Source organism: Meriones unguiculatus, chromosome 2, assembly GCF_030254825.1.
Source record: "Meriones unguiculatus strain TT.TT164.6M chromosome 2, Bangor_MerUng_6.1, whole genome shotgun sequence".
Taxonomy (NCBI): domain Eukaryota; kingdom Metazoa; phylum Chordata; class Mammalia; order Rodentia; family Muridae; genus Meriones; species Meriones unguiculatus.
The window spans coordinates 27,390,765-27,408,389 of NC_083350.1; the positions used below are offsets into that span (position 1 = coordinate 27,390,765).

Consider the following 17,625-nt stretch of genomic DNA (forward strand, 5'->3'; position numbering starts at 1 on the left):
TGAAAATGGGCCCCACCGCCTGTCTGTTTAAGCAATTTCCAGTTTCTCCTTTTCCTGGGAGATTTTCTTTTTTAAGATCTTTGTTTTTTATTTTCACACTCCTTTACTGTCGTTCTTCTTTCTTTTCTTTTCTTTTCTTTTTTTTTTTTTAATCAGCCTGGCCATCTACGCTGGAAGGTGCTCAAAGAACTTCTGAGAGTGGAAATGATAAACTCAAAGCCCAAAAGTTGGGCCAGGCTGGAGTCCTTAGGAGGAATGCAAGTTTTCACAGACAGCCTGGGGAGTGAAGCGGGCTTTCCTGTTAGCGGAGAGCAAGCTGAGTGGTCCTGGCAGGTCGGCCACTCAGGCTGGGAACCGAAGAGAGCGGTGGGCAGTGAGGCTGTCCGGGCTAGCCCAGCAGGAGGGCGGCAGAATGCAGGGCGTGGCGTTGGGCTAGTGCGGGACCGGGACACCGGCGGCGCAGGGGGCGAGGCGTGCTTGGGGCTATTCCGGGAGCGTCCAGGGCGGGGCGGGGGCGTCCTGCGAGCATCCTGTCTGGGGGAGGGGACGAGCTGGCCGCCGGGGCCGCCCCGAGAGCGCAAGCCGCCCCTGAGGCAGCCGCTGCTCGAGGGGCTGGGTGCTGGGTGCTCCGGGGTCGTCGCCGGCGCCATGGACCGAGCCAGGGGTAAGTGGCACCACTTCGGCCAGAAAGGGAGAAACCTAGGAGATCCGAGAGACCGGACAGGACTGAGAAGGAGGGGGAGAGGTGGTGGTGGGGCTTGCCAAGCGCGGCACGAGACACTGGGGCACAGGTGCCTCCCTGCGGCGGGAGCACTCCCGTGAGTGTCAGCTCCCCCGTGGCCCAGGTCTCAGTACCCTCGTGAGTGGGAAATGGGCGTGTTTGAACAGTCTGCTTCCTAACTTTATGAAAAGCTCCCCCGAGAATTCTTGAGGTCATCGAGCTGCCCCCTCCTCGGCCACACATAGGGAAAGGGTGGATTACAGGGTACAGGTTACACTTCTAGAATAGCCCCACACGGGTCTCCTCCTGGGCGCCCAGGAGACCAAAGTTTGTAGCTGCTTAGGGCTTTGGAGAAGGCGGGGCTGCGTGAGCACGCTTCGGCGCGTCTGCCTGTGTCTGAGGGACGTTTTAGCGTCCTGGGGACTACTGCTGTTGGGACTGCCCAAGGCAAAGATAAATGCTTCCTGGGTCCTTTGGATGGGGGATAACATAGTCTTAGTAAAAGTTAGGACACTGCTGTGAGCGTGAGCCTACTTGAGCTGACGGTTAGTGTCAAAGGCCTGAGTCCTGCCCTGCACCTCTGGAATCCAGAGATCACAGGTGTGAAGGCACTTGGCAAAGTGTGTTGTGTCTTTTACGAGAAGCAGCTTCTATTGTTGTTGGTGTTCATGGAAAATTCCTCTCCCTTCCTACCGTCCTCTTAACAACCCGCCCCCTGCTTGCTCTTGCTGAGGCCCCAGGGCCAAAAGGAAGTGTTTGGGCTAGGACGAGTGCTTGGAGCAGGTGCGTAAGGTGTACCCCATTATAAATTCAGGGGGCCTTAGAGGACCCTCCACCCATCCTCCTTACGCGCTCCTCTCCAGCACAAAACTCAGCACCCGCCTTCTCCTCCAGGGTCCTTGGAGAGCAGGCGGACTTTAGAGGAAGGGCTTACAGATGGTTCCTCAAGACTGAGGCAGGATTTGAGGGCAGTTCTCACCGGTTCACTTCAGGGCGAGGGTACGCCTACCACCTGGGCGGGAAAGCAGAATCAGGCCTTTCATTCCTTCTGCTGTCTCCCAGTGCCCCAGCCTCAGATCACACTCAGGTGTCACTTACCACGGGGTCTGGTTCCCTGCACCAGAATCTCTATGGAGAACTAAGGTTTGAGTGTTTCTGTAACCTATGTGGCCGCCTCAGAGAAGCAGCTTCCAGACGGTCTGGCTAGGCGAGGGACCTCCCAGGAATCTCTTGGTGCTCAGAGCATTCAAGGACTCTGACCTTTTCTATCTTCCTTTCCTTGTCCCTCACAGCTCTTGTCACAGGGTCCTCTTAGTGCATCTGGCTTCCAGAAGCCAGAAAGCCACGGGGCTTGTGAGTGTCTGACACACGATGGGAGCTGACCAATGTGGCTTAATGAGTGAGACGGAGCAGGCGATTCTTGTGTACCTCAAGTTAATTAATCGAAGTGATTTATTCATTTCTTTATGGGTTTTTTGAGACAGGGTTTCCCTGTGTAGCTCTGGCTGGAAATCACTTTGTAGACCAGGCTGGTCTCACAGAGATCCACCTGCCTCTGCCTCCCAAGTGTTGGGATTAAAGGTTTGTGCCAGCACCACCAGACCATGATGTCTATTTTTGAAAGAATCCTGCAGAATTATCACAACAGAACTTTTCTGTGACCTACAATAGCCGTGTCAACCTTTGAGGTCATCTTGGTTTCCTACATTTCAGATACTGTGGTGAAAGCAAATGTGACTGTATTATGGGTTAAATCTGTCTGTGTCTTTAAGATAAACTCTGAGGGTTCAGAAATGACGTTAGCAGACTGTGATGGTTGGCTTTATCACTTGACACATTCTAGGATTACCTGGGAAGAGTCTCGGTGAGGGGTTGTCTGGATTAGGTTGGCCTGTGGGCACGCCTTTTGGGGGATTCTCTTGATTATGTCAGCTGATGTGGGAAGCCCCAGGCTGACAGTGGGCAGCACCATTCCCTGGATCTGTGGGGCGGGCTGTATGAAAAGGGAGCCCCGGTGAGCGGAGCACAGTGCGTTTATTCTCCCTCCGCTCTCGACTGTGGGCAAGACTGGCTGCTCTCAGTTCCTGCTGCCTTGATGCCTCCACAGCCGTGGGCTGTAACTTGGAACGCTAAGGTAAAATAAAACCTCTCTCCCTTCAACTGCTTTTGTGGGTGGGTGTTTCGCCACAGCAACAGGAAATAAGGGTAAGACCTGGTCTTCCTTGTTGTGCCCCTGTAAATGTTCCTCAGGCAGATGTGCACTCTACTCCGGGCTCCCCCTGTCAAGGAGAGTTTTTTAAATGTAGGTCTCACTTTAGCCTCTGTCTACCACCTCAGGGTAGGAGGTTCTTCAGCAAGATAGGGCCACCCTGGGCAAGAACAGCCGTCAGTATTTGTAGCAGTTACAGTTGAATTCAGCACTTGCCCTCGCCGGGCAAGAGGCTCCCCGTTCTTCCACATGGTTTCTGTGTGAACAATTCACGGGTCAGAGGCTATCCCCTCTCAGGAAAGCAGGCTGTGGCACAGTTTCAAAAACCAGGTCTCTCTAAATAACAGAAATCTCTCTTCTCACAGCTCTTCATGCTGGTAGCCCAGGATCAAGGTTAACTTCGGATGAGGCCTTATCCTACATTTCCCTCTTCTTTCTGTATTTTCACACATCTCTTCACCATGGGCTCCCTCTTCTTAGATGGATGCCAGCCCCATCAGGTTCAAACCCCATTCTCATGACCTCATTTAACCTCAGCCCCTGGCTCCAAGTGCAATCACATGGGAGTTAGGGCTTCATCATTTGAGTAGGTAAATGGTAAGGGTAGACAGGACACATAAGTCAGTCCAGAAAAGCCACTGATACACAGAGCAAGGTTTGATTTTGAACACAGCCCTGATTTTAAGCATTCTGGTAACTGCCTCCATGGTAGTAAGGGACCGGCCAAGCCCTAAAATAGGACTAGATTCCAAATCTTCTGCTTCAGTTGCCCTGTGCAAGTCCTCTGTCACAATTATGCCATCAGACATCCACAGAGAGTGTAGGAACAAACCTGGGAAACGGGATTGCTCTTCTCCCAGCATACCGTCTGCAAATGAGCACAGTTCACAGAAGCAGTCACAGGCGTAGAAGCCACTTATAACAGACTCACTTCCCACACCTACACTTCCTGAGGTGTGCCTGGCATACAAAGAGACCTGGCCGCTAGTGAGGTAGTTCTGGCCACAGGCGAGCCTCATGACTTCATCTTCTACAGGACATGCTAGAACTTTCTGTCCCTGGATGAAGCTCGTGTGTGGACAGCGAGCATACCTTACGAAGTCAGCTTACCTCCAAGGGCTCAAGCTGTGACCCCCCCCCCCCACTCCCCACCATGTCAGGTGAGCCTGCCTGTGGCTTTTTCTCTTTCGAACACAACTTTGACCCGAAGAACTATCAATGGAAATGGGGGTGTTTCTGGAACAAGACAAAATTTGAAGGGGTAACATGCAATTGGTTCTCAAACTAGCATCCCTATAGGAGAGGTAGCAGAAGTATCTTTTAGAAGTTTCTGTTAAAGGTTAATGAAAGGCTGGTGCGGGGCTCCACTTAGAAGTTCATGAATGAAAGAAATGTTCAAAGCTAGAAGCTGGGTGTGGTGGTGAGTGGTTGTAATTCCAGGACTCAGGAAGCCGAGGCAGGAAGAGTTCTACAAACAGGAAAAAAGAAAGAAAGAAAGAAAGAAAGAAAGAAAGAAAGAAAGAAAGAAAGAAAGAAAGAAAGAAAGAAAAAGAGAAAAACAAATGCTGCCTGGGGTTAAATAGTCCTTAACCAATATGTAGGCTAAGGATTACTGTCACCTTCACCTACTTTTCCAGAAGATTCCATAAACACTGTGGAGGACAGGGCTCCCAGGTGTGTGTACTTGGACCTGAAACATTCTACTTTTATTTAGCTTCGGGTTACAGTGCAGCATTTAGTGGGATTTATGGGTCAGTGTATGAAGATGGAATCGGAGGAGATTGGGGTCGGATGAAGTTCAGAACAGATTATTTAAAACTAATGGGCCGGTGAGATGACTCAATGGGTAGAGACAGTTGCCCCCCTGACTTCCTGAATTTGATCCTCAGGACTCACGTGGCAGAAGGAAAGAAGTGATGCAGTAGTTATTATCTAAGCTTGGCATGTATAGTGTGATACATGCAGTCTATCTCTCTCTCCTCTCTCTCTCAATAAATGAAATGTAAAGAGGGAAAGGGGGAAGGGAGAGAGAATCTGCTGGCCTGAGCAGACCTTTCGCTGTTTTCTCTCTCTAAGCTGCAATCATCCATTGCCTGCTCTTCTGTTCCAACAGCTCACTTCCTCTTGCTGGTTTTACTCCGTCCAGCTTTGGATACTCTGTGCCTTCCCCTGTCCCCGAGCAAACATTTCTCCCCAAGGCAGTGTTCCCCAGTCTTCCCAGCTGCCTCTGCTTGCTGCTGCGTACACCGCGGGTGCTCGTTTTCACAGTTGCAGTTAACTGCGGCATGGATGCGCTGTTGGCAGGAGCTCTTTGAGGATAGGCCTTTCCTAGCTTGTTCCTCGCCTCTTCCTCAGTGCCTCCCTCCATGCTCGACACTTGGTAGTTGCTGGGTGAATGTCTGTCAAGATGGTGAAGAAATGAAAGTGAGAGGATCCAGCTTTGAGTGGCCCTGGATGTGGTCATTTTTAACACCAGGATTTGCCACATCAGTGACTGATTTGAGGGACAGAGTGTGGGTTTTATCATTCGTTGTACATTGTTTCCTTTGCCTTCCTCCTTTGTGTAGTCAGATCCCAAATCCTGTTGACTGTTACTGGGAAATGGATCTTGGGTGGCTGATTCTACTATATCCTGTTAACCACTACAGGGTCTTCCTGTTTCTACCCTTGGCTTCTCCAGCGTGCCTTAAGGACCGCTTCCTATGTGCTTCCCTAATTTACCTGGGCTCCAGATCCTGCCATGTGGAGCCCAAAGAAAACACACTCCAGAGATCAGGAGTTCTGGAGTGAGATCTGAGAATTTGCCTTTTTTTTTTTTTTTTTTTTTCAAAGCCCCTGGGTAAACTTGTTCTCACTGGTGAATACCACAGTTCTCATACACTGCTTTGCCATGACCTTTGACCCTGCTCACACAATCTTCCTGGATTCTCTGTTGCCTATTTTAAGTAAGAGAGGGATAGCCAAGGGCCTTTCCCACTTTCTACCAAGTGGAGCTCTGTGGTCTGAACCTATTACTCAAGGCAAGACTCCTTCAAACTAGAGTTCTCTTACTTTAACTCTTAAGTTACCAAGCAGGGAGTGGTGGCACACACCTTTAACCCCAGCATTCAGGAAGCAGAGGTAGCTGGATTCCTGTGAGTTTGAGCCAGCCTGATCTACATAGAGAGTTCTAGGCCAACCAGAACCACATAGTGATATTCTGTCTCAAAACAAAACAAAACAAAACAAACAAACAAATAAGCAAAAACAAAACTAAAATAGCCATGAACATTTTTTTTATTATAGCCCATAATATATCTTATTCCTCCTAACTCTGCCCTACATTTTTTTTTTTTAACTTTGAGGAGCATTTGATATCTCCCCACTGGCATTTACTTCAACCTGGCCTCGTGGATCTATGGAAAACGTTTGTCAAAGGCTAGACCACCCAATGCCCGTGGTCATCATGTATACTGCCACTTAACAGCCATTTATGGGCTGGAGGGGTATGCAGTGCGCAAGAAGGACCCATGTGATAGGGAGAATCACTGTGTTGAGAACTGATGCTGGAGTCTTTTTCAGATGCCCTCTCTCTTCTGTGGCTCTTCCCAGCCATGGCAGTAGTCCTAGGAAGTAGACAGTGCAGCCATTCTTCCTACTGAAATTCAACACCCTCCAGAAAGAGGCCAGTGCAGCATCACCTACCTGTGGGGTCTTTCTACCATATTGGCTTTTCAGTTGATAAATGAGACTCATTTATCAATCCCTCTTCAGGGTTCTGGGCTTTTAGAAGATCGTAGTTATCACTGACATGTGTCTTCTGTGTACATGTGAATCTTGATATTTAGGACTGTCTTCTGCATTATATTCCTGGGGTCATATGTTAACATGTCAAACACTGAATATCTGTAATCACATCATACTTACTGTGCAGTCACCATGACTCCAGTCAATGGAGATATTATTATTACCCCCATCTTACAGATGAAGATACTGAGTCTTAGCAAGTCTGTGTATCTGCTCAGCTCTGCCTGCCTCCAAACCTCCAAAGTTCCTTTCTCATTAGTATATGTTTACCATACAAAATATTAGGCTTCACTATGGCATTTTCATACATGTGTAGAGGGTACCAGGGCAAGATATTTCCACGATTGCCCCAAAAGAGGAGCACAGAAATATTTCTTCTATATCTTTGGTAGTGTTTGTTTGTTTGTTTGTTTGTTTGTTTGTTTTGAGACAGGTTTTCTGTGTGAAGCCCTGGCTGTCCTGGAACTCACTCTGTAGACCAGGCTGGCCTCAAATTTGGGGTCCTCCTGCCTCTGCCTCCCAACAGCTAAGACTAAAGGTGTGCGCCACCACTGCCCAGCTCCTGTGTCATTTCTTAAATAGATTGTCCATATGAAAGAAAAACATATTTGTCTTCATAAGTCTGAGTTTCTTCACTCAATATAATTTTTAGTTCCATCCACTATCCTGCAGCTGACATAATTTGGGGGGTTTATAGCTGAATAACTAAAACTCCATTATGCATACATACTTCATTTCCCTCTACTCATTCATTGGTAGGCACCTGAGCTGATTTCTTAGCTTGGCCATTGTGAAAGTGCCACAGTAAATGTGGGTGTGCAGGTATCCCTGTGTAATGACTTAAGAGTCTTTTGGACATATACCCAGGAATGGTCTAGCCAGATGATATAGTAGCTCTAGCTTTTTGTTTTTGAAGGGCTCCTACACTGATTTCCATGTGGCTGGATCAATTTACACCCCCGCCCCCAACACACACACACACACACACACACACACACACACAGGAGTGTATAAGGGTTCCCTTCTTCTCACCACCTCACCAGCATTTGTTATTATTTGCTTCTGAGTTGCTGGCCATTCTGACTGGGCAGGAGATGGAATCTCAAGGTGGCAGTTTTGCATTTCCCTGGTGTGCTAAGGGTGTTGGACATATTTTTCATATATTTATTGGCCATTTGTACTTCTTTTGAGAACTATAGTCCATTTGTTCAATTGTTGGTTGTATTATTTGTTCTTTTGGTGTTTAATTTTTGGGTTCTGTATAGTTTCTCCAGTGTGTATTAAACCCTTGTCAGATACGTAGCTGGCACAGTGGTCTCTTGGCTTTGTTGAATATTTGCTTTGTAGTGCAAAAGCTTTTTGGTCTCACGCTGCCCGTGTGTCCTTAACCTTAGTCTTTGCTGCTTTGCATGAAAGTTGGGGGGCTCACTAGGTAACGACTACAAGGTAGGGATGCGACCGTTCTGAGGACACCCTCCACCAGTGAAGGGACAACGGTCAGGCATCCTGTGAATGGAGGTGTTAAGTCTCCCTTTCCCAGGCTTCCCACTGTCACCGGTGTTTAGAATTAAAGCCACCAGGAAGGCTGGCCTGGGAGGGCCCCAGGCAGGGGTAGGCTTCCACAGAAAATCTCATTCAGGAATGCCAGTGACACCTATCGTGGGGGATGATGGAAGTACGGAGCTGGCCAGGCCTGATTCTTCTCCCTGGCACAGCTGTCAGGCCAGGGCGGCGGCAGAATGTGGCACCACATTGCAGTCATTCCAGCCCGAGGGAATTCACCAGCAGCCTGCTGCCCAGGAGGCAGGCCAGGGGTCTTTTTATAGCCCTCCAAGAACCTGGAGGAAAACTGATCTGGAGAGAGAAGTGGAGCACGTGTCTTGTCCAAGCACCATCCTCTCAATCGTGTAGTTCCCAGAGGGCAGGAGAGGTGACTGAGTGAGCAGTGTGAGTTAAGGAAGCCAAGGCACTGTTGGCAGATGGGGAGCCAGCCTCTGACTCTGCATCGCCTTCTTGAACTTCAGTTTCTCCTTCTGACCGATTATCGTGCAGTGACTGAATTACATGCAGTGTAGTGGCCGGCAGACCTCAGTGCATGGGCCAAAGAACAGCTTTACTAGTGTTGCTGGGGAAGCGCCATGCCCATTCCTTCTGCCGTTGATGAGCTTCCTTAGCACAGGACCACAGCGGAATAGTTGGAACAGGCCATACCCATCCTGCAAAGCCTAAAAAAGATGAACCAGCTAGGCCAGCCGTTCTCAACCTGTAGGTCTAACAACCCTTCCACAGGGATTGTGACAGATATCCTGCATATCAGGTATTCACATTACAGATCTTAACAGTAGCACCATCGCGGTTATAAAATAGCAATGGAAGTAACTTAATGGTCGGGGAGTCACCATGTAAGGGGCTGTATTGGAGGGTCACAGCATTAGGAAGGTTGAGAGCCACTGGTCCATCCAGGCCTTCCCAGAGGTTTGCCCAGTCTGGGCAAGGCTTTAGAGAGAGAGCACGCCGTGCTGGGAGTATTGTGGTGGGGTGTGTTCAGTACTGAAAAATACAGCACTGTGCGTAAACAGTGCTGGAGATGGGAATGTCTGTTCCCTTTTGTTTTGCGGATGACTTTAGATTCATAATTATTTTGTAAACAAAAACTTTAAGCAGTAGAGTTCCATTGGGACTACTGAGTGCGGCAACACAACCCCTGAGGAAACCATGCAAACCCCATGGATTTTGCCAAAAGAACACATGGAAACACTGTGTCCTCCCTCCATTTTACATGGGGGACCTGAGGTTCAAGGGCAGTAGCTCCCCGAAGGTCATGTGACTGGGCCCCCAAGTGGCATTTCCCAGAGCCACTAATGATATCCCAAGCAGAGAGCAGACCCAATCTCTTCAAGCAACAGGCCTGTCTGTTATCTGCGCGGAGCCTTCACTTGGTGGTCATTCATGGCAACCAGGGCCAGCCCTGCTGATTCAGACATCCCAGAGGTCAGATCTGGGGCTCTGCTGGACATTTTATAGAAACCTGCCTTGCGTTACATCACCATGGCTGAGTCAGGTTTAAGAACCCCTTTTCTGAGAGACCCAGAACCAAAAGAAAAAAAAATTAAAATCTTTTTTTTAATTATTTCATTGGTACAAAGACTAAAAAAAAAAAAAGCCTCAGAATGCCTGCTACAATTGACATGTTAATTTATTCTTTTTTTTTCCTTTTTCTAAAAAAAAAAAAGCTGTTATTCAGTAGATAAAAACATCTTCAAATCTTAAGATGGAGAAATTATGATAATTTATACAAAAGCTTTCTTTTGAAGATGGAGTCAGATTCATTCATTTGGAGAATAAATATTTACCCTTCCTGCCCATTCTTGTTGGAGGGTGTGCTGAGGGCAGATCCTGCTGATATGAAACCGAGGAAGATTTTTTTTAGCTCCACTTGAACCATGAAAACTGATCTCCTGGGACCATGCCTGGAAACCACAGAGACTAATGGCTTTTCCTCGCCTCTAGCTAGCAGCCAGGTGTGGCTCTGAAGGGCTATAGAGAGCAAGCTGGAAAGTGAGACTGTGCGGGCTGACCCGAAACTATATCTGGTCGGTGTGCATCAAAGAGAATGTGTAAAGGACCGGAGGGCTCAAGGGACACTTTGTAGCCAAGACCCTGAGGAACACTGCAGATGGCATTCCAGGTGGGGGAAGGGATAGAGAGGAAAGAAAGGCCCAGAAGGTGCCCGAAGGTGCCGAGGAGCAAGCAGAGTGGCGTGCCTGCTGCCCAGAGGATTAGGGAGAAGCCGGCAGAGCCCTGAGGGCCTCCAGAGAGGAGGCCCCCATCCCGGGTCTCTATTCTTGGAGGCCATGCTGCTGCCGCTGTGCCTAATTATAGAGACGGATAAGGCCAGAGTCAAGGGCCTTCGCTGCCTGCTGGTGTCTGCTTACCCCTTTCGCCTCCTTGTCTGTACCTGCTTCCGTATAATTACGTTTCTTCTGCTGAACCGCCCAGGAGGCTCCAAGCAGGCATGGGAAGGTGCACCTACTTTTGTGAGTGTGCACGAGTGTGTGTGTGTAGGGCCTCGCACTTGAGTGTGCAGGCTGGAGGACAAGTTTAGCCTATCATTCCTCAAAGACCATCCACCTCATTTTTTTAAGAGAGGGTATCTCTTTTTTTAATTGAAAATTGATTTTTTTTTCATATGCAGTTTTCCCTCCCCAATCTTCCCAGATCCTCCCCACTTCCCCAGCCAACCAAATCCACCCGTCTCTCCATCATTAAAATGCAAACAGGCAATAATAATAATAATTAATAATAAGAAGAAACAGAAAAAAAGAATTTTTAAAAAGCACAAGAAAGTGTTTCAGAGAGTGACACACATACGTTTTCACACACAGAAAACCAGTGAAAACAAAATTGGGGGTGGTAGTGGCACAAGCCTTTAATCCCAGCACTCAGAGGCATTCGAAAAAAAAACTCTTGAGTTAGAGGCAAGCCTGAGCTACATGAGCTACAGAGTGAGTTCCAGGACAGACAGAAACTGCACGAGAACTCAGAAAGAAAGAAAGAAAGAAAGAAAGAAAGAAAGGAAGGAAGGAAGGAAGGAAGGAAGGAAGGAAGGAAGGAAGGAAGGAAGGAAGGAAGGAAGGAAGGAAACCACAATACATAAGCAAAAGATCTGAAAGATAGGTGTGTGTGTGTCTGTGTGTGCATTATGAGACAAATAATAATAATAATAATAATAATACCATTGAGTTTGTTTTGTGTTGGCCATTCGGCCTCCCCTTAAGTGTCATTTGTATACCCAGTGAGACTCCATTAGTGAAAAATAATTTCTCCTTTGAGAACAGTTACCAACTGGAGGTAGCCTCTGGGTTAGGGATGGGAGCTTATATCTACTTAACCTCTCACCACTGGGACCCCATCTGGCTTAGGCTTGCAATCTTTCCATCCCCTCTTCTGCAGAGTTCCCTGAGCCCTAAAGGGAGAGATTTGATGGAGACATCTCATTTTATTCATTTTATTCCAAGGTCTCTCACTCTGCACCATGTCCAGTTATGGGTCTGTATATTTGGTCCACCTACCACAGGAGGGATCTTTTTGAGATAGGGTATCCAGCTGGCCCAAGACTTGCCAAGTAGGCTAGGCTGGTAGCCAGTGAATCCCAGGAACCAGCCTGATATTGCTTCACCAGAGTTGAGGTTACAAGTCCCAGCCAACACACCTAGCTCCTGGGCTGACCTCCTTTTTCATATCTGAGATACCTCCCAGTGTTGTTTACTTATGATGTGTCCTCATACTGCCCTGTGTCCCAGTGGTCACTGCCAAGAAGCTATGTCACTTCAAGCAAGATTTTGGGGGTTTTGTTTGTTTGTTTATGGGGTTGTTTTGTTTTGCTGGTTGTTTTTTTGTTTGTTTGGTTGGTTTGGTTTGGTTCTTCGAGACAGGGTTTCTCTGTGTAGCCTTTGCTGCCCTGAACTCACTTTGTAGACCAGGCTGGCCTGGAACTCATGGCGATGAGTTCTGACTCTGCCTCCAGAGTGCTGGGATTACAGGTGTGTGCACCACATCCGGCCAGGCAAGATATTTAATGTTTGTCTGTTTCCTCATCTACAAAATGGAAATAATAGTAATAGTGCTACGAGGATCCAGAGCCCTGCACAGGTCTTCACACAAACCGAATCACCCCTCATTACTGCCTAACATCTCCCCCACTTTCCTGATAGTGCCCATTCACCTGCTGACTTAACCAACATTTAACTGAATTTGTTCCTTTGGAGGGAGAGAACTGACACCTGAAAGTTGTTCTCTGACCTTAACTCATATATCCTGGCATGTGTGTGTTCATACTCACATACACCATCACACACACCCACACAGGGTGGCCCAGGATGGCCCAGGATGGCCTTGATCTATATAATCTCTTCTGCCTTAGCCTCCCTTGTGACTTAATGTATGTCACTTCGGCATACCCGCGGGTCACAGCGGTTGTGCCTGCAGAGGGGCCAGTGGATCCCCTTCGAACAATCTCTCCAAGGGTGGAATGGCTCCTGGGAAGGCGGGAAGTCTTGAGCAGAGTGCTCTGTGGGTAGTGTGGCAGTGCCACAACCGCAATATTGGGTTCTCTGTATAGAAGACATTTTCAGCTGTCTGGATCAAAATGAGAATCTGATGCCCAGGATGCCTTGGTGGAAAGGCTAGGGTCAGCATAGTAAAGGGTGAACAGCACCGTGAGCTGGAGTGAGAAACACCCAGAATCAAGTGGATTTTCCTTCCTTTCCCCAGCCATCAGGGCAGCTGGCATCCCTCAGCAAGCCTTTGTTTTCGCAAAGGACAAAGATCACTAAGAAGAAAACATGAGCAGTGGCCAGTCCCATCAAGTAGCTGGAAAGCCTTGCTATTATTGACAATAGTGCTGAGTAAGTGTCGCCTTGGGTGAGGTAAATGGTCCAGGTGTGGTGCTCAGGGTGAGCTCAGAATGACCCTTTGGACTGTCCACTAGGTTGCAAATCTGTTTCCCTGCTTCTCTTCCCCTTGCCTGCAGAAACCTTCTGATATGCCATGAATTGCTGTGAGGTTGGCTGTGGGCCAGGACCCCAGACTTCCCGGTAGAAACCAGCAACTTGATTACAGGCCATGGAAGTAGATGCCCGATTCTCCAGTGATCCCAGGCACTTAGAGCTTCACTTCCCCATTAGACTTGGGGTTCTGCCCCTTTAACTCCACCTGAAATGGGGCTCTGTGTGCTCCACTCTTCACAGCAAGGTGACTTTATTTTAGACATCTGCTCCCATCTGAAATGTTTGCCCAGTCCTAATTAACCACTTCTGCCAGTCGCTCTCATTCCACTCCTACATGAGTTCCTTCTGGCTTTACCAATGGACCCACACTGAAACATACCCTAACCTCTTCCAGCCCTCCAGGGCTCAGAACACCATCTTTCCTTTGGAACACAAAGAATTAAGGGTCCTTATTTCTCTTTGGGTTCTCTTGAGGGGGCTTCTGCTGTCTGCATTTCTCTCCACATTCTCTCCACTAGAACAGCCCAATAAGTTCTGTTTACAGCATTCTAGGGTTTCTCCAACATCCGGCTCTTCCTTATTCATCTGGAAAACCAAAAGTCATTTAATCACATAGTCAAGTGTTTTACATAATGACCCCACTCCTGGTACTAGTTTTATGAATTGCTTTTCTTGGTATTGTAACCAAATATCTGACAAGAAGCATGATGGAGGAACATCATGCAGCTGTGGGAAGGGAGGAACACAAGGACAGGAAGCAACATGAACAAATCTCTCTGCAGCTTAATAGTAAAGTATCAGAGGGCTGTCGATAGCATTAAAGCCACTTAATGAAGTTAATCGCTAAAACTTTAAAATGTGGATTTCCATCTAGTTACAGTAAAGCTAAGAAGAAAGGAAGCAAATACATGAGGAAGGCGGGGTCTGAAGAAGATGTCAAAGATTATAGATACCAGGGCTGTCAAGATCCTGGCTTTTGCATGGAGCGACAGACTAGTGGATGCTTAGCACAGATAGAAAAATAACCAATTACAAAGTAATGATAATAACCAATCACATAAGTAATGTCTAAATTAAGAATGGGGTGTGTCTGTATGGTCCAGGGATGAGAGTAACTCCTGAAGCTAGATTTAGAATTAATCCAGTTTTTATCCCTCTGAGGCTCTCTGTCCCTTCCTATAAAGGAAATAAAACTGCTCAACATAGAACCTCCCTGCAGGATGTGCTTATTCACAAGATAGCCAGAAAAGATTACAATGTGGACACCAGAAGCTTAAGCTGAATTGGATATGAATGTGAATCAAAGTCTGTGCTCTGTGCATCTCTGGATGAATGACTGTGGCCTCCGAGCCTCCCTTGGTTCGTTCATACATTGGCAGATTCTACCTACTGTGCAGGGTTAGGAGGAGAACCGAAGCAACACATGCAGTATTCAGCGCGACACCGGGAACATCACTGAAGAGCTGCAAATACAAGCTGCTGTTTTATGGGCGCTCCAGGTGCTGCTGCTGTTTCCCCCTGACTTTGGTGAGGGAGACAGTGCAGATTGTCCAAACGGAAGCAGCTCCCATCTTGATGGGGGGTGGGTGGGAGGGGAGGAGTGAGTGTCACAATTTCCCACTTCCTCCTAGAACCGTTTCCATTGTGAGCTAAACAGGGAGGAATCCAGAGACAAAGGAACAATTCTGGGAGAGCCCAGTCTCACAACAAGAAGATATTTCCTCAGAAGTAGGAAGTCATAGGTGAGCGCCCCCCCCCCCATGTGCAAATGGCCTGGTTCAAGGAAGCTGGAGCTTCCCTGGGGCCCAGAGAACAGGTTTCTTAAGCAAGAGCCCTCAAAAGGGGCAGATTTTGCTGCTGGGAATGGCAGGGAAGACACTGGATTTCCCTGAGCCTGTCCCCCTGCCTAGCTCCTAGACAGAGCTACTCCTAGACAGAGTCAGGTATGACTAACTGACTGTTTTCCCATTGACCTATGGCCTTCCTGGCTTTCTTACCTCACTGTCTTGTTGAAATTACAGCAGGTTAGTGAAATGTGCTAGTCTCCTGTCCTGGTGATAACTCCTGCTTTAAATGCACAGTCATTCCCCACCTCCCTGCACCAACACATCTGTGAGTTCAACAGCCTCAAACCTTGGAGGCAACTGGTGCTCAGAGAAGTTAGATGGCTTACCCCTAATCACCCTGAGTAGGTAAGGGGAGTTAAAACCAAGTCCTCTGAGACCAGGGCCCCAAACTACACACACACACATTCCTCGTACCCCTATACCTCCTTCCTACAAAGTCTAACTTGTTCTCTTCTCTCCCCTGGGAAACAACAGTTGCTCTAGTTAACATACACAGGCCTTCCAAGGTGTCTTCTACAGGGGCAAGATTCTAAATGCCAGGTCCTGGCTGGGCAGGTGGGGCATGTCTACTGCTCCTTTTTTATCCCATTTATACCATGGTCTTCCTGTGTAACAGGACAACAGGAAATGTTTACTTTGCTGAAGACGAAACAAAACAAACTTGCTGGTCCAACCAATGCTGTCACTTCCAGCTTTTTGCCCACTGTCAGGCTGTCCCTTGAAAGGAGCATTTGTAAAGCCACAGGAAGAAGCAGAGTGCCCTGTGGCCCCAGCCAGGCATATTTGCAGCAAACTAAAAGGGGCCTTCGGCAGAGAAGGAGAGAGATCTGAACCTGAAGACTGAAGGGATGGTTCTGCTAACCTTCCCTGTGGTGCCAGTGGCCTCTGCTGAACTACCCTAAAATTAGACTCCCATGAGAGCAGCAGTTCTGGAGAAAAGGGATCCTGACCAGCCACTCCCATTCTGCCATCTTCAGACTTACAAAGTCCTCACCTATAAAACATGACTAGCCCACCTCACACAAATTAATGCATATAAACAACATGTAGGTCTCATAAAGTAGGTATGTTGGCTGATTTCCTACAATATGCTGGATGCTATCCTAAGTACATTCTCTTGTGTCAAGCCCGTTCCTACTCAGGGGTCATATTTGTGGGTTAACGGTATATTGCAGCGGGGGGATATTTGTCTCAGTCATGCATGGCTAGGAAACAGGAACAGGACTTGAACCTGGGAGAGGGGTTATATTAGTTACTTGTCTTGTTGCTGTGGCAAAAGCAACTTCTGGAAGGAAACATTTATTTTGGCTCGCAGTTTGAGGTCACAGACTATCATGAAGAGGACGTCGTGGTGATGGGAGTGTGAGGAAGCTGGTCATGATGTATCCACAGGAAGGAGAAAGCGGTGGATCCTGGTGCTTTCCTTTTTCTTCAGTCCAAGTCCACAGCCTACAGTGTGGTACCACCCACATCTAGGATAGGTTTTCCCACCTCAGCTAATCCAGCTTAGAAACTGCATCACAGCCACACCCAGAGGTTTGTTTCTGTGGTGATTCTGAGTCCTACCAAGTTGACAATCACAGGCCCTTTGCTCAGCATCTTCTGTTATCACCATTTCCAATTTATGTGTTGGAATTCACACTTGCCACCAATGACTCTGAGATTCCATCTTACACCCATCAAAATGGCTAAGATCAAAAACTCAAGTGACAGCACATGTTAGCAAGGATGTGGAGAAAGGGGAACCCTCCTCCATTGCTGGTGGGGATGTAAACTTGTACAACTGCTTTGGAAATCAATCTGGTGCTTTCTCAGAAAATTGGAAATAGTTTTACTTCATTTTCTTTTTTAACCAGAGCTTTTTGTTTTGTGCTTTTCTTTTTCCAAACACCTTTTTACTATGCTATCAAGGTGGTTGTGTTTGTTTAATGCACATTAACAAGCGGTTAGGGTTTATCTACACCAGAAAAAAAGTTTGTGTCCATAATTCATTTTTTTCACAAGTCCTTCAGCAGATACTTCATGTTGAATGTGAGCATGCTTCTGTACACAGAGAGTTCAGGCCCAAATGAGGGAAAGTGACCAAAAAAGATATGCAAGAATGAGAAGGATTCGATTTCAGCATTACTACAGCAACCAGCATGAAGATCTCAAAGCACTTGTCTAGTGGATCAGAAGTTCAAAGCCAGCCCTGTGTCTGAGGCTACACTAAGATACACAAGACTCTATCTCTTCCCCCAACACACACACACACACACGCAGTGGCAAATGGTAAGGTTTAAATTTTACTACATGAGGGCTGGAGAGATGGCTCAGCAGTTACAAGCACTTGCTGCTCTTCTATAACAACAGTCCTAGGTCAGATTCCCTCTCTGGCCTCTGCCAGCACCAGGCATATACATGGAACACACACATACACACAGGCAAAAGCACTTATAAGCTTAAAAACAAGTAAATAAATCTTTTTTTAAGTTTTTTTTTAATATATAATTTATTTAACTTTATTTTATGTGCATTGGTGTGAGGGTGTCAGATCAACTGGAATTGGAGGTA

The 17,625-nt window shown here is 47.4% G+C and overlaps 1 protein-coding gene across 5 annotated transcripts in view; it reads left to right on the forward strand.

The window, feature by feature from the left end:
• The first annotated feature begins 240 nt into the window (after positions 1 to 240).
• The window catches only part of Afap1l1 (actin filament associated protein 1 like 1), a 59,273-nt gene continuing 41,888 nt past the window's right edge, over positions 241 to 17,625 (forward strand). For 4 of the 5 annotated variants that reach the window (XM_060377200.1, XM_060377198.1, XM_060377199.1 and 1 more), the window contains exon 1: positions 241 to 664. In XM_060377200.1, coding sequence (XP_060233183.1) covers positions 256 to 664 — 409 coding nt within the window. In that variant the 5' untranslated portion in view covers positions 241 to 255. Of the gene's footprint in view, positions 665 to 2,720; positions 2,856 to 17,625 lie in introns of those variants that run through there. The other variant, XM_060377201.1, reaches the window with a different exon arrangement.